At 45.1% G+C, this 17,151-nt stretch overlaps 1 protein-coding gene across 5 annotated transcripts in view; it reads left to right on the top strand.

Annotated features, from left to right (window-relative positions):
* Positions 1–17,151, top strand: part of PDE1C (phosphodiesterase 1C) — a 433,318-nt gene that overhangs the window by 44,928 nt on the left and 371,239 nt on the right. For 4 of the 5 annotated variants that reach the window (XM_058678108.1, XM_058678111.1, XM_058678109.1 and 1 more), the window contains exon 2: positions 12,962–13,051. In XM_058678108.1, the coding sequence (XP_058534091.1) occupies positions 12,962–13,051 (90 nt within the window). The remainder of the gene's footprint in view (positions 1–12,961; positions 13,052–17,151) is intronic. The other variant, XM_058678119.1, reaches the window with a different exon arrangement.

Here is a 17,151-nt window from a genome sequence, read left to right on the forward strand (position 1 = left end):
ACACGTGGAAGGATGTCTGTTCCAGAAACTCAAATGTGCTCTCTGTGTTAGTGTTTTCTTCCTTATCTGTTTGTGGCTCTGAAATGATGGGGCCTGGGGGATTTTTCAACATTTTCTGTAAACATCAAGTCTGTGAAACGAGTTCAAAAGGTCTGACCTTCGATCCTTGTTAAAATGTGGAGGAAAGAGAAAAATGTCAATGTGTTAGCTTAAAAATGGGTGAAACTGCAAGCCGAAAGTCTGCTGATTCTGTAGCCGTTCAGCATTTGGTAAGGGCTCAGGACATGCCAGACTCTTTTCCCTTAACATGTTTTGTTGAATTTCGCTTCAGTCCCTTAACCTACACAGTTGCATGAGTAGGAACTGAGTCGGGGAGGGTGGATCGATTGTTTCCATGAGAATTGGTGGGCTCGGCATTCGGTGTTCACTAGATGATGCCTAGGACAACAGCTCAGTGTTTGGATTCCTTGACTGCACACTCAGTGGTAAAGAACACGCACATGGATCAGGTATGATGAGAAAATAACAAGCTCACTTTTTGGCTGGCTTTGGAAGTCATTTTCAATGTGTTTCAAAATTTATTTCTTTATGTTTATTTGAAAGGCAGAACAACACAGAGAGCTACAACAAGAGGGATGAGAAAGTGAGAGAATCAGAATGAACTGCATTTCCTCTGCCTGTTGTTCAGAATCCCTGCTCCTCTGAGGCTAAGTCCTCCTTGCTCTGTCTACTTAGCACATCAGGCAGTGTCTTCCTGAAGTACTTCACCAACAGGCCCAGACATAGTGCTTTACCAGCTAGCTGGGTGTCTCGTAAAGCAGTCAAAATTAAACACTGCACTGTGTTAGCAGTATGCCAGAAGCAAAAACTTTAAAAATGCTTAAAAATGAAGATTGGAAACTACAATGATAAGATCTATTTTTCTTCCTCACTCTTTGAATTTTATGCTTGGCATTGATTGGCAATGACTTTGGTTTGCCTCGACTATGACTTTGATAAATATGCAACCATATGCCACTTACTGTTATTCCAGTGATGGACTGCGTATAGGATGGTGGCCCCATATGGTTATATTACTTAGTAAAGCCGTAGATGTCTTAGTTTGTGTTCTCACTGTGATGTTTGAGCAATGACGCAATCACCTGATGATGCATGTCTGAGTGTATCCTTGTTGTATCCTTGTTGTTGAGCTATACATGGTTGGATAGCCCCCAGGACAGGAAGTGGCTAGGGGAAATATAGGAGTCTTAAAACCCAAAAATGTCAGAGAGGAGAAGAAAGAGAGGAGAAGAGAAAGAGGCTGGGGCAGCAGTGATCTGGATTGGACAGCTGTTAGTAACTGTCCAGTCTCAGACCAATATCAGCTCAGTTACTAACCATTGCAACCATAGATGGTTGTTTTCAAATTTTGCCTTGAACAACTTTCCCTTGTTACTGCCTTTTTGAATAGACCATTAGTTCCTTTCCATACCATTTCCTTCTCCTTTGTGCCCCAAGGTGGGAAAAATATTTTAGAAGATGACGCCCCTAACCCCTTTTGGGGCATGCTTTATCAATAGGACTGGCCTCACCTATCTCTTAGCTTGTTAATCTGGATTTTGATACTCCATGTTGTCAACCTAAATTAAAACTGACAGCCGTCATACAGAGACTTTCTAAACACAGTAATAGCTATGGGGGTAACGATAGGATAGTGTAATGGGATATGCCACAGTAAACAGGGCATAGCCCAAGAGGTGGAGGCAGGGGAAATGTTTTAAAAGCAAAAAATGATGAGGATTATATCAGATATTTTGAAACAACAATCTTTGGCCATGAAGATGATTAGCCAGGGTGACGTTAGTCTGAGGTTGGGCTGACAGTTGCTGGGTAGATGTTGTTGATGCAGTACGTTCTGTAGAAAGCTGTGGTGGCCACTATGATGACATGGTCCTAGTAGCCTCTTGATAGTTAATTTCAGGCAAGTTATCTCTAAGAATCATTTCTTCATAACCTCCTGATGTAATTTATTCTTATAGTTGACACTAAGGACTCCATTTTGATTCTGATAACTTACGTATTTATTTCCCAATCCTGCAAACCCACAATAGCAGGTGATCTTTTCCAATCTGACTTGGGGTTCATCTTCCTTAATTTTTCTCTCCTCTTCAAGTCTTTATGTTTCCAGGCTCACCAAAGCCTATTGATTCTGTGTCTAAAATATGCATCCTATGGGATCATGTTGCCACAGTTATACTGTTTGTACTGTGGGTCAAACTACACCGTCTCCCTGTTAGGAAATGAGACAGCTCCCAACTGCCTCCCCTTCTCACCCTACATTTGAACCTCGCAGTAGCCGTAGTGAACTACTAACAAACACAAATTCAAACCCCTACTCAAATATTGTTATCTATTACCACCTCTGTTCTTCCCTTTGTAGCTCTTATTGCAATGTGTGTTTTTTTAAAGGTATTTTTATTGGAAAGGCAGATCGGATTTGCAGAGAGAAGGAGACAGAGAGAAGGATTTTCCATCCACTTTGTTTTCATGTCTATCTTTCCCACTGACCTGTAAACTCCTGGAAGGCGGATCAGCCTTACTTTGTATGCCAGTCAGGGCAGTTCAGTGAATGCTGGTGGATTTGATCTGCGAGTGATTGAATCAATGTCACATGTCCATTCTGAATCATGTCGGTAGTGCTTTAGGTTTCTTCTGGATGATTCTGGAGACAAAACTCTTACTACTCCTGAGTCCACAGGAAAGTGTATTTGGCAGCTTTTTGGTACTTTAAACATGATGATCCATAGAAGCTACTTAGGAAGAAAGTTTATCTCAGCTCACCATTGTGGAGGTTCATAGGCACAGAATTGGTGACCCCATTAGTCCACATCTGGTGGAGGCTGGCAAAGAGCATATGTGGGAGAACAATCACTTGGGCAACCTGGAAGAGGAGAGGGAGCAGCAGGGCTGAACCGGGCTTCTCTAATCAACCTTTTGGTGAGCCCTGCCTCTGATGGCACATCCCCAACAGCCCAAAGGCCTTCCACTGGGCCCTCCTTAGAGCAAACCTTTACCCTTCATCCATCTATGATACACATTCATCTAGAAACTTCTAACATGCCACCTGGGAATCCACAATCCTGCTCAAATCCAAGCGAGAAAGTCACATATCTAACTTCAGGGTGGGAAGGGTGGCTGCTGTGCTATTAGTATAGACTGAGTGACTTCAGGGAAGGGAGTTTAGTTAGAATCTTGTTGAACTCTGAAGACTGCTCAGCTCAGAGTGGGAGATAAGGATTCTTCCTTTCAACCAGGGCCTGGGGGTCAAGAGACTCTTTCCTGACAAATCAGCGGCTAGGAGGGGGAGCAGAAGGAGAGAGGAGGCAACTGTGCATACAGGCAGAAAGGCTGAGGGACTTGCCAAGATCGAAGACAGGCACAAAGCTCCAGGGCACTGTAGAATGTCCTTGCTTAATTGTTTCAGTTAGAAAACTCTCATTTAGTAGATGTGATTCCTGGCTCCCTGACCTTAATTTCCCTCCATCCATAACGTTTCTAGGGAAGTGGTGCACTTCAATACCAGGGACAAAATTCAGCATTGTAGGAGAGGGTGGGTGTCAATCCTGTTCCCGTGTCCCACCTCCCATGTTGTTCCTGGGCTTCAGGTCCAGAGTGGAACAAATTGTGTCCTGGGGTTCTGGAATAGGTCTCCTAATCTTTCAGTGGCCCTTCTCAGCTCCTTACCCAGCATGGGTTAATTAGTGTAAACGCATCAGGAGCAATGGCAGGGGGGTGATTGAGAGAGCAGAGGATCAAACGAACTTCAGGAAGAGACAAGGCTATAGTTTGAAGTTCTAGTTGTATTGAGGCCATATCCCCAGGGATTAGCTCATCTATTAAGTAGTCATCTAACCCTGTGATGATCCCAATTAATTGGGTGTTTTCTCCTCACTCCCCGGTCTGTACTCTGTAATGTGGGCTCATGAACAATTTTAAGTACAGCCAGGAAAAGTCCCTGTGTCCTCTTCCTTTGATTCTACAAGTTCACAGCCAAGGCAAAAATTGATTAGTGTTACTGAACAAAATCTTGGAAGCAGGGAGATCTGGGTTCAATCAGCCGCTCAGTGGGACCTTGGACAGTGCATCTCACTGAGCCTCCTCATTCTCGCCTACAAAATGCAGATAATATTGCTAGGATGACTGTGATTTGTTCCTAGGTCATATGTGAAGGTGCTAGGCACCATCCCTAACATAGGCCAGGAGTCTGATATGTGATGGGTGCTTTTCCAAACAGAATCTCTTTGTCTTCCGGTCCAGGTAACCAAGGATGACTTCCGCATCTGTTTGCTTTGTATGGGATGTACTGTGTTCACTCTTGATTTCTGGGTCATACTTGTTGAATTGTGAGAATTACTGCTGGGCCTCTTGGCATCCCTGAAGGGAAGACAAAAACAGTGTGTGGAAGATGCTTTGGGAAAATAACCTGGGACATAGGAAGCTTTTAATAATCTTTTCTCAGTTCATCTTCAGCAGTTCTGGGCAAAGAAGGCAACACGGAGTTGAAGAGTTCGAATTCCCCTGAAGCTCAAATTTTTATGGTAGTTTTATCCAAGTTGTTGCTGGAGTTTCTGACCGGCACTGACGTTAGAGGTCAAAACAGAGAACAAAGAACAAAAGATCTGAAGGAGGCATGCTGGTTTTACTTGTGGAGCAGAAATATAGATGATTGTTTTTCTTATTAAATTTCCAAATTTTCTAAGTGGTAATTTGCTAGTATTATTATCAGGATTAAAGAACTTTCTAGATTAAAATACCAAGTAAATTCATTTAAATGCATCTGTGCTTCTGCGTAAGGGATGAACTCACATTAAGCAATGTGAAACAAGCTCGCTTAGGTTGAATGGAAAGCTTACAGGCAACTGAGAGGGGACACTCGCGGGGTGGAGGGTTCTGTTGCAGACACATAGGGCTTATCCCATCCCTAGTAAGTACTCAGTAAACAAACGCTACACTAGTGTGTACATAATGCTTTTTCTCCAAGTAGCTCAGAATATCTTTGTCTTATCAAGTTTGCTAAGTGTGGAAGGACTACTTAAATTATTTTTACCCCCACTAGACTTCTATTTATTGAGCGTATTGGCTGATGGAGTTTATTGAATGTAAGGAATGTGAAGATTGTGTACGTATTGCTGAGGAAAGAAACTCTTGAAATGAAAGTCAGGGAAAGTTTTCACCCGAGCAGGTGACTTTTAAGTTAGATCTGAGATGGAACTGTAGCCACTATGGCAAGGGTGGGAGCTGTGGGTTGGGGCTATGTTCTGGACAAGCAGGGAGAGTAGTTGATCAAAGACCCCAAAGTGGCAGAGAGCCTGGCCTGTTCAGAGATACATGGGGTTGGTGTGGTTGTTGCTCAGTGAGTGTTGGGGATGTGGTTGGACAGGAGGTGGAAGCCAGATCATTCATGGATGGGATGGTTGCAAGTTTGGAGCCATTGGGATACTTAAAGAAGTCACATGCTGTTCTCTGATTTGTGTTATAAACAGTTTTCTTTGGATAGAACACACTGTTAAGGGCAGCAAAAACAATCCATGCATAGTTTTTGGGTGCTGTTTAAGTATTTATTTTTATTTGGGTTAGAGTTGCACAGAGAGAAAGGGAAGGAGTGAAGGATGAAGGGAGGGAGGGAAGGAAGGAGGGAGGAAAAGAGAGAGGTCTTTTAATCACTGGCTCACTCTCTAAGTAGCTGCAATGGGCAGAATTGGGCCAGGCTGAAGCTAGGAGCTTCCTCCTGGTCTCTGAGGTGGGTGCAGGGGTCCATGTACTTGGGCCATCCTCTGCTACTTTCCAAGGCGCACAAGCAAGGAGCTGGATCAGAAGTAGGGCAGCCTGACTCAACCTAGTGTTCATATGGGATTCTGACACTGTAGGCAATGGCTTAATCCACTGTGGCATAGCACTGGCCACCTCCCCCCCGGCATAGCTTTAAAATGCATATTTTCTAGTAACTTTTGAAGATCCCTCATATATATATTTCAGTAACACGTTTCTTTGAAGAAGAAACAGTGAGAACTGATTGCAGCAGTTCATAAAGATTTTGTATAAGGGATATGTGTGTGTGTGTGTGTGTGTGTGTGTGTTTGTCTAGTGGAAGAACAGAGTTTCTGAGAGGATGGATTGTTATAAGGAAGGCTGATTTAGTTATATTGCTCAAGTTGTTAGGTGGATTATGGTGTTGTTTATAGAACATTTAGTTTTGCACAAAGTCCCAATTCTTGTTTAGTAATTCCCTCAGTGTCCATAGTTGAGAATATCACACTAGTAATTCTCTTTCCTTCTTCTGCATCATCACTGTTGTTCTAAATTGTATTGTTTCTTTCAGCATACACAGTGTTATTGTTGCCACCTTGTTCTCTTGATGCCTTGGAGTCATCAGCTCCCGCGCCACTGCAGTTCTCCAAGCTCTTGTCTCTTCCCCCATTCTCTCTTAATTTCACTCTCATCAGGGTTTTGTCTCTTGTCCTCTAATGAAACTGATCTTGGCAAGGTAATCAGTAACTTAAATATTGCTGAATCTAAGAATCAAGAGTCTTCCTCTTTTTTTAAGATTTATTTGCTTTTATTGGAAAGGCAGATCAGATTTATGAAGAGAAGGAGAGACAGAGAGAAAGATCTTCATCTGCTAGTTCAGTCACCAAATGAGTGCAATAGCTATAAGCGGGGAGCTGGATGGGAAGTGAAGCAGAAGGGACACACACTGGAGCCCATATGGGATCCCGGTGCTTGCAGTTGAGTGCTTGGTTGTTGAGTCATTGTGCTGGGCCCAAGTAGTCTTCTTAGCCATAGACATGTAACTTAATTGATTACTATTTCCTTCTACACCTGATTTTTATGACATCATGATCTCTTTATTCCTCACCACTCATAAGCAAGCATTACTTATAGTAATTAAGAGTAGTACAATATGCTTTATCCTTAGTTTTTTCATCTCCCTCTTCGTATCTCCCTTGGTTGTCTTGTTGTATATCATTGCTTTAAAATCCATCTACATTTATATGCCTGAAACTGCTACTTGTTTTCCTCTAATCCCAAAACACTGTCCCACCTATTGGACTTGTATATGTAACTACCCATTCAACTCCGAGTTATGTCTGATCTACAGATGTCTAAATGTTGTGATCTTAGGTAGGTAGTTCAGGGTCGTGAGTTTGAAAGCCACTCTTCCCCCAGATATGTAATCCTTTTTGCCCACCTGGGAGTCAGATGCCGCTCACCTATCATCACCTGGAACCCGAGAGATGGTGGTATTGTGTTATTGTGTAACCACTCCCCTCCCAAGCCCCCATAAGGGCCCAAGATAAGGAGGGGTTCTCTCTTGGTTGCTTGCTTCTGTCGCTCTGACACTTCAACTCTTGGCCTCCCAAGTACCTGCTTGCTCTCTGGCTTCCCATGGACAGACTCTGAGGACAGGTAGCCCCTGAGCACAACTCCTGTATGTCTGTATTCCTCACCCTCTGTTCACGGCTTGGGTGGAACAGTGACGGTATTAATGCTATGCTGCTTTGTATTTCTAATTTGTGCATTTTCAAGAGTTCCAAGAGAAGTGAAGCCTAGCAGTAATGGACTGTGGACAGAGAAGCCAGGAAAAGGCGAATGTTTACAGCTTTGTAAGTGTGTCCAGGTTGTTTGCATGTCTGTTAGGTTAATTTATATTTCTGGGAAAGCTGAGATAGGTCTTCAGTTTAGCAGATGGTTTTCACAATATTGACCATTTGTTTCTCTCAGGGTTTTGATTCAGACTGGATTGCTGCAGTGACTTTTCACTTGCCAATTTCTAGTGGGCCCTGCTATCACCAAACTTGGTCAATAAAGACTCCTTAATACAGCCTAAACTTGTCTGATGTGATCTGTATTGCACCCCATAACAAAACTTTCCAATGGGCATATGTTTATACAGACTAAGAACTATATCCTGCTTGGTAGCAAGCCAGCAAACGTGCAAACATGGTTTACAGAAGCTAGTTTTGTAGTTAGCCAAGGTTTAGAGTAGACAGTGGATGTCTTTCTAGCATTCTGGTCCTGCACATGTATCCCTAACTGAACACTCGTTTCTCTGCTCACCCTGAGGCTGATGTAGACTTAGAGGGCCCTGACAGAGTTGACACCATTTTGAAGTTTTGGGTTGCCACAAAACGAAGTGTGAGTGGAGGTAGAGAAGGAATCAGTCTTCGTGGCCCACAGAAAGAGTGGAATTCGCGATGGGATTTGCAATGGGACTCAGGGATGGCAGAATGCTGAGAGATGGAGAGTGTTAATTCCACAGGCAGTCCTAGAGAGAGCCCTGCTCTCTGAATGTTAGGCCGTTTTGTAAATATAGAACTGAATGTGAAAATCAATTAGCATTAAGCTGATTTCTTCTCGAGTTAGTACAGAGCTGCTATAAAAATTCCATCTCTCGCCTGCCCATTGTCTGCTGAGGTGTTACTAAGTGTTTTGCTTCAGGAATATAATAGATTCTAATTACTGAGCCATGTACTTGAAGGGAAAACAGGCAAACACAAGGAATGTTCTGTAACTCTGGAGCATCTATTCTATGTATGCTGGAGGAATGCTCACAATGCAGTAACATTCCCAAAGCTGTCAAGAGTAATCCGACGAAGACTTAGACCTCTTGGTTTTCCCTCTCCCACTGCCATCTGTTGTCACTTTGCCTTTGGGGAGGGGTTCTTTTGGAACTCACGTGTGCTGCCTTTTGAGAAACCAAAGTCAGGCTCCCAGTTCGGGGCTCTACCTGGGAGTGTGTTGAGACAGGCTGTGCCTCACAAAAGAAGGGGAGGGATATCAATATGTCTTGCTTCGAGACTCTGCATCGTGACTGAGGCTTTTATTCTTTTGTTATTGAGCAGTTGTTTTGTGGAGGGGCCCTGATGGATAAGAGTCATGAGGACGGTACAGAGAAATGCATCCTTAGCTCTCTTGTGTCTCCCAAATCCATGGCTTCCTGGGCAAGACAGGTCTGAGTTTGTGTAAGCTGAAGCGTTGGTTGCACCTTTTATTTGGATCTTGATTTTTATTCTCTGTCAGCAGGGATTGTGACCCCTGCCTGGAAGATGGGGGTGGGTGTCATGCACCTGGAGCTCCGTGCTGATACTACCAGGGTCCTCCCCACTAGGGGTCTAACTGGGTCCTTGAGAAATGTGTCTTCCTTTGTTCGAGCTTTTCAGAGCTTCCTTCCCTCAGCAGTTCTGTGTGTGCAAAGGATGGTGAGGTTTCTCTTAATTCTACGGATGTTGACATAGGTATGTGAAAATGAACATATCTCTGTGTGTGTGTGTGTGTGTGTGTGTAGGTGTGTGTGTGTTTGAGGGCATATGTAGGCCTAAGTGTGATCATAGTCCTAGAACAATTCCTTGCATTACTCCCTTTGTTTCTACCTTTTCCTATCTCCTATCAGGAAAGTCAACGAATTACCCAAGAGGAATAGGAAAAAGAGTAGACCAGTCTGAAAATACCTTAAATAAGAAAAACCTATTCTGTTCTTAAAATGATCCTCTGATAATGGTGACAAATGTGGTGCTTGAGATTCAAAATACACTGACCGATGTCCTTATGAGAATAAATGATATAGTCAGTGGTATCAACGAAACACAAACCTTTGTAAATTGTACAGAATGTAAACAAGGATTAGACAAGGCCAAAATAGGTCAAAAGGCTATTTGATGAGCATCAGTCTGAGAAGTTAATTCTTTGTCACAGCCTTAAATCACCTTGTCCACCCCCTCCCCATATTGGCCATGCTGGGGGGAGCTGTGTTTTGTCCCAAGCGACCTAGTGTCTGAGTGTGTGTGTGTGTGTGTGCACATGTGTGCATGGGTGACCCAAATCCTCAGTTTTGTACTTTGGAATAGTAACACATAGAATTGATTTTTACTTATCTGTGTTCAGCTGGCGTAAAACTTACATGAAAAAGAAAATACTTTCAGCCAACATAAAATAGGATCAATTATATATTGCCTTTTTTTGGTTTTGAGCAAAACTTTTTTCTTTTTTTTTTTTTAGAAAATTTATTTTCGGTTATATAGTTTTATAGGCATAGAGATTCTTCCCTTCCCCACTTCCTGTATCCTCATTTAACCCTGCCACCATTTGTCTCTGTTATCGAAATAGTCCCTTAGCACAAATTACAAGCATAATTTTTGGATATTTAAATGTATCATGGCATGGTGATTATAGGAAAATGTAGAAAACCTAGTTTCATAATGTAAAGATATATTTATAAATTTCATTGGGAGTCCTACTTTTATTTGGGAGTAGAAACACATGCTGTTACTTCTCAGCATGCTGATCTACCTTGTACATTTCATAAATATATACAAATATTATACTTTGCATATAGCTCTTTCTTTTTTAAAAAAGATTTTATTTATTGTTCGTGGAAAGTCAGATTTACAGAAAGAAGGAGAGACAGAGAGAAAGATCTTCCATCTGCTGGTTTACTCCCTAAGTGGCCACAATGGTGATAGCTGAGCTTATCCGAAGCCAGGAGCCAAGAGCTTCTTCTGGATTTCCCACATGGGTGCAGAATTCCAAGGCAATTGGCCATCCTCTGCTGCTTTCCCAGGCCACAAGCAGAGAGCTGGGTAGGAAGTGGAGCAACTGGACACAAATCTGTGCCCATATGGGATGCTGGCACTTGTAAGGCAAGGATTTAGCTACTAGGCCATTGCGCCAGGCCCGCATATTAGGGAGAACATATGATGTTAGTAGTCCATTTGGGATTGGCTTACTTTGCTAAGTGTCATGATTTCTAGCTGAAATCATTTTGCTGCAAATGTTAAGATTTCATTCTTTTTCATGATTAAGTATTATTCTACCAAATATATGTACTATAATTTATCCATTCCCCTGTTGACAGGCATCTGGGTAGTTTCTATTTTTCAGCTATTGTGAATTGTGCTACTGTAAACATAGGGTTGCAGGTTGCTTTCTTGAATGCAATTTTCATTTCCTTTTGATATAGTCCCAGGAATGGGATGGTTGAGTTGGTGGGATGGATTGATTTGCAGTTGTCTGAGCACTCTCCTTACTGACTTCCATAGTGGTTGAATAGTTTACAGTCCCACCAGCAGTGGATTAGGATACCTTTCCCTCCACATCCTCATCAGCAATTGTTTGTTGTTTCTGAATATAGGCCATTCTCACTGGAGTTAGATATTTTTGTTTGCATTTCCTTGATAACTGAGAATCTGAATTTTTTAATGTGGTTATTAGCCCTCTGGAATTCACCTTTTGAAAAATATCTGTTTGTAGCCTTTGCCCATTTCTTAACAGGGTTGTTTTGCTGTTGTTGAGTTTCCAAAGCTCATTGTCAGTCCTGGGTGTTAGTCCCTCCTTATCTGCTGTGTAGTGTTTGAAGATTTTCTCACATCCTGTTGGTTTACTGCCCTGTTACTGTTTCCCTTGCTGTACAAAGGCCTCTTAGTTTGATGTAGTCCCATTTGTCTATTTTTGCTTTAACTGCCTGTGCTTTTGAGTCTTTTCTTTCTTTTTTTTTTTTTAAAGATTTATTTTTATTACAAAGTCAGACATACAGAGAGGAGGAGAGACAGAGAGGAAGATCCTCCATCCGATGATTCACTCCCCAAGTGAGCCGCAACGGGCCGATGCGCGCCGATCCGAAGCCGGGAGCCAGGAACCTCCTCCAGGTCTCCCACGTGGGTGCAGGGTCCCAAAGCACTGGGCTGTCCTCAACTGCCTTCCCAGGCCACAAGCAGGGAGCTGGATGGGAAGTGGAGCCGCTGGGACCAGAACCGGCGCCCATATGGGATCCCGGGGCATTCAAGGCGAGGACTTTAGCCGCTAGGCCACGCCGCCGGGCCCTTTTGAGTCTTTTCTAAGACATCTTTGCCTATGCCTTGTAAAGAGTGTTCCTGATTTTTTTTCCCTAGTAATTTGATGGTGTTTGGACACAGGTTTAGGTCCTTGATCCACTTGAGGCTAATGTTTTTGCATATCTTTTTTGGGGGAAGATTTATTTATTTTTATTGGAAAGACAGATAAAGATAAAGAAGTAGGTAAAGAAAGGTCTTCTGTCTGCTGGTTCAATTCCCAAGTGGCCGCAATGGCTAGAGCTGAGCCTATCCGAAGCCAGGAGCCAGGAGCCTCTTCCTGGTCTCCCTTGCAGGTGCAGGGTTCCAATGCTTTGAGCTATCTTATACTGCTTTCCAAGACCATATGCAGGGAGCTGGATGGGAAGTGGTGCAGCCGGAACACGAACCAGTGCCCAAATGGGATCCTGGCAGATGCAAGGCAAGGATTTAGCCACTAGGCTACCACGTGCTGCGCCCTTTGCATATCTTCTTAAGCAAAGTGTCTGCAAGAAAAATTTTACTTTGAATTCCACTTCTTTTCAGTCTTCACATCTGAGGGGGTTGCTCTGGGGGCACCCTAGGCCTGTGGAAAAGCTGAGTTCAAGTCCTGCCAATCTGAGTTCTGTGACCTGCGGAGTATGGGTTTTACTTAATCTGGGTCTGTTTTCTATTTGAAGAATGGGACATTTTCTGCCGCAGAATTTGGCGTATTTGCCTTTTTTGATTCCTCCAGGGCCAGGGCCCACAGGATGCATAGGCAAGGGCTGGGGTGAGAGTCATTCCAAGGAGCTTGTCCAGCTGGTCCCTTCCCAACAGTGGCTTGTCTGCTGCCTAGTCAGCTCTAGTTTCCTTCCCTACCTCCGTCCCCCACCAGGCAATAGCACCCAAATAAATAAGCCATGGCTTGGAAGTCACCAAATATAAGGGGCTGGGGGGCCAGCCAGGAGGGAGCTTGGCACAGGAGTACAACGGGAGTGATGGGCAGGCAGGGGACTAAGCACCTGCTTTGTCATCTGCTCCTGACCTTACACTAAAGACATCAGGGTCGCCAAGGATGTCAAGTTTCAGCTGCTTTCAGCTTCCTCACAGGCCGTGTTTATTTTCTTTGCTGACAGAAGCAGGTGCCAGGAGGAGTGCCACTGATGCGGAGAAGTGCAGCCCCCTGGGGGACACTGTGGAGAAACTCCCCGGGGATGGAGAGCAAGGTAAGCCTGCAGCTGACTTTGCTCAGAACCCCCTCTGTTTTCCGCTGTGCCTGCAGAAGCACAGGGGGGCTCAGGAGGGAGAATCACCTGTGCCGCCAGCCAAGGCCTGAGAGGTTAGGACTGAGGGGCGTCGGTGCCAGCAGCCGTGGGGGCGAGGGCTCGAGCCAAGTTTCACTCCCCAATCTCAGCCCCAGTACAATACACTTGATATCTCTATTCTGAAATTCACTATCATTTAGTCTCTTAAATAACATTAATAGCACACTTGGGGTATTTGTCACAATGGTTACTAATGTCATAACTCAGATAGGTAAAAAAAATAAAATAGAAAAATCTAAGCACTGCTGTAATTACTGCACAGTAATTTATGTCATAAAGGGAAAAAAATTGCTTTGTAAATTTCTGGTTTTGTTTTCCTTCCTTCAGAGCAGTCTTAACTGGAAGGAGCAGCAGCATCTTGTGAGGGAGTTTTCTGAGGATGTGCAGTTCCCCAGTCCCACCTGGGTAGGGAGCAGTGACACCTCCTGCTGGCACCTTAGCCCCACCCGAGGCCTCGCCCAGTCTTTTTGGTGGGAAACTACCCCGGGGATTGTGTTCTGTCTCTGCCTCCTCACAGCCATCAGCTTCTGACTGCTTGATTTTGTTCCTGCTCATGCTCTGGCTGTCTTTGACCTTGGTCACCTCCGTCAGATTGGGGGTGGTCCTTGGGACCTGGTGTGGACACTACAGGCCCCTGAGAAGGCTCCCTGCTTTTTCATTTTCCTCACTTGTTCAGGGTCCTGGCATCTCTTCCCCTTTGTGTTTCTGCTACCTCTCTGTTTAGTGCCAGTGGAAGGCTTGTGGCGTGGAGTCCTGCCAGCAAATTGGAGCTGGCTGTGAGCACAGCTGTGTGAACAGTGGGAATGCTAGGGAGCAGAGGTGAAGGCTGGAGGAGCTCGTGTTTCCCAAGATGAGGCTCCTGGGGCTGTGGTGGTTTGGAGGCTGGAGGGATTGTGTCACACTGGGAAGGGGTACTCTGGGGACCACCCTGGGGTGCACTGAGTGCTGCTGCATGTTAACTTTTTTCCCACAAATCCAAGACGCCAGACAGAGCAAGTGAGCCCCAGGAGAGGCCTTTTTGCAGTTAGGGAGGCAGCATGGGGTAGGGAGAAAGTGAGAGCCGAGCAGAGAGAGATCAAAGGGGAGAGGCATCTTTTCTGGCCTGGGGTAAGGGGAATAGAAAGTTGGGGTCAGGGATTGGCAGCTGTGGCTGTAGGTAGACCGGGAAGACATGCCTCAGGGGCTTGGTGGAGGGCATAGTTTAAACCTGAAGGTCACTAAGCTTAATTAGGCAAGTGGGCCTTAAGGGGGTGGAGGTCTAGGAAGTTTATGCTAATGCTGGGTAAACAGGCATTCAAGGGGATTGAGACCTGGGGGATTTAAGGTAGTACTGGGTAAGCAGGCATTCAGAGCATTCAAGGTGGCCCTGAGATCAGGTTAGTGGGGTCAGTCCTCAAAGTCCCTCCTTACACTGCAGACCTGTCTTACAGATCACTTTTTCCTCCTTAAGGAGCACTGGAAATATCCAGGTTTCTAAATACATTTTTTTTCCTGGAAACTTTATGTTTTCACGATAACTTTACATATTGTGATGCATTGGAAATATTGTGGACAGCCACAATAAGTTTGTTCACCAGAATTGCACTGATAGAAATTCCTAGGGTTGTCCGTGTCACTCTTGGATCCTGTATCTCTATTGTAAGACTTCCCTAGCCTTCACAGGCTATTCTGCCAAATGAGAAGTATGGGGAGCCACACTGAAATGAGCCAGGTATAAAAACTTTCTGTGATGACAGGAATGGCAGCTTCTTATTTCTACTGTGCCTGTACTATGTGTCGGATGAAGCTGTAGGTACCACTCTCAGATCAAGTCAGCTAACTCTTGCAGTGGCCATTGTAGGCATTGCTGCTATCCATGGGGGTGGCTGAGGTCTAGCCCAAGGGTCTCATGGCTGGTGAGTGCAGTACTGGGACTCTACCCTGGTCGCTGGGCTCCTGAACCTGCCTGTAGTTTGTTGTAACTGGGTAGGAGTAGGATGCAGGAGTAGGAGTGACGTGAGCCGGATTAGAGTGGAAATGACACTAAGCACTTTACAGAAAATCCGACTCATTTTCCCTCCTGCCTTTTATCACTCTGAGAGGAAGAGAAGTGTAAATGTTATCTCCTTCAGGAAACTGTGAGCTGGGCCAACGGTCCTCAGGCTGTCCTCTCCCCAGTCTTGAAGTTTTGTCTGTCTTAGCACCACTATAGACAGTAATCTAGTCACTAGGGGCTGGCCTATCTAGACCCTGAGCTGCCTGCAGGCAGGTACAATGGAGCCCCCACCAGCTCTGATCCCCACCAGCTCTGATCTCCAGCCTGGCCTCAGCAGGTTGGCTCTAGCGGTTGGGTGCTGGGGCCTCTGGCATTTTCTTCCTTCCCAGTCCTTTAGGGCGCTGGATCTTCTTCCAGGCTGCTCAGGGGACGTATCTCTTGAGAGGTTCAGCGGGCTGACATGGCTCCGAGGGGCTAACTTTCCCTCCTGGTGAGTTAACATTCAGGATACTTGGGTTTTCTCATTTCTGTCCTAGGGGCATGAAGCTGCTGGTGGTCCCTGGAAGGGTCTGAGCCAGGTCTGTGGTTGGGAACCAAGCAGAGATGCTCAGAGGTGTGGGTGGGGATTGCTGGTCTGATGGCTTTGGGTTCCCTCCCCAGGGGCTGAAATTTCAAGGGCAGCAAGCCTCAGGAACAAGTGTAATGTTCTAGGTGAAGATGAGATAAAGGTGGCTACACTGGGTCTCCACCTGGATCCTGGTTCTTTCTCCCTGCTTATGTATCTTTGTTTTGTACACATACACACACACACACACACACACCTTCCATCTGCTGGCTCACACCCCAGTTAGCCACAATGGCCAGAGCTGATCTGGTCTTAAGCCAGGAGCCAGGAGCTTCTTTCAGGTCTTCCACATGGGTACAGGACCCAAACCATTTCCCCAGGCCATTAAAAGGGAACTGGATTGTTAAGTGGAATAGTTGGGATATGAGCTAATGCCTATATGGGACGCTGGTATTATTCACAGTGGCCCTATCCACTAAGCCACAATGCCAGACTTTATATTTTATTTTTAAAGCAGGAAGTAAGAGTGGGCCTTTGCACTGCATGGGGATGCTATTTTGGAATGTCCATATCTCATATCGGAGTGCTTAGGATTGAGTCCAGGCTCCATTTCTTGGCTAACAGCGCACCCTGGGAGGTAGCAGGTGATGGCTCAAACACTTGGGTCCCTGCCACCCATGTGGGAGACCTGAATTGAGTTCTGGGCTCCTGACTTCAACGTGGTCCAGCCCTGTCCGGTGTAAGCATTTAGAGTGTAAGCTAGTAGATGGTATCTGTCACTCTGCCTTTGAACATAAATGAAAATAGATAAATGCAAGTGACAAAAGAGGAAGTAGGAAAATGTTATGAGCATGTGGAAAGGTTGTCAGAAGAGGGTGTCTAGGACCAGGGGCCCTGTTAGAGGACAGAGAGGCCCTTGCATGGAGCTTGGAGCCCTGAGGAGGAGGAGGAGATGGCAGTGGCAACGGACTGCCCTCAGTTACATCTCACACTCAAGATACTGCAGCTGAGTCTCAGTTTCTCTGTGTGTGAGGGCTAAATGACATGTGTGTGTGAAAGAGTCAGGCTCAGTGGCTGGAGGGCTGTGTGAATCTCATCAGACATGAATCTTGAATGCAGAGTATGGCCAAGCCCCTGACTCTTCTGCTTCTCCCAGTCCGTCCGTGGATCCATGCTTCCTTCTGATCCTTTCCCTTGTGTTCTCCCCAACATGTGGTCTTGCATTTCCAGCACTTGCAAGGCTCTGTTTTCCTCAGGGTTTGCTCCAGTTGCTACACATTGTGTGTGGGTTCCATACGTGTGGGATGAGCACTGGGTCTGTGGCAGGGACCATGGTGTGTGAGTGATTTAAGAATCAGAAGGACTGAAAAAACCAGAGATAACAGACATGAAAAGCAGAAAGTAAGTTGCCTCCCATTCTCGGAAGTGTTTTCTGTTGATTTGGGAGACATTGTGTTAAAA

The sequence above is a fragment of the Ochotona princeps genome, chromosome 20 (genome assembly GCF_030435755.1).
Source record: "Ochotona princeps isolate mOchPri1 chromosome 20, mOchPri1.hap1, whole genome shotgun sequence".
Taxonomy (NCBI): domain Eukaryota; kingdom Metazoa; phylum Chordata; class Mammalia; order Lagomorpha; family Ochotonidae; genus Ochotona; species Ochotona princeps.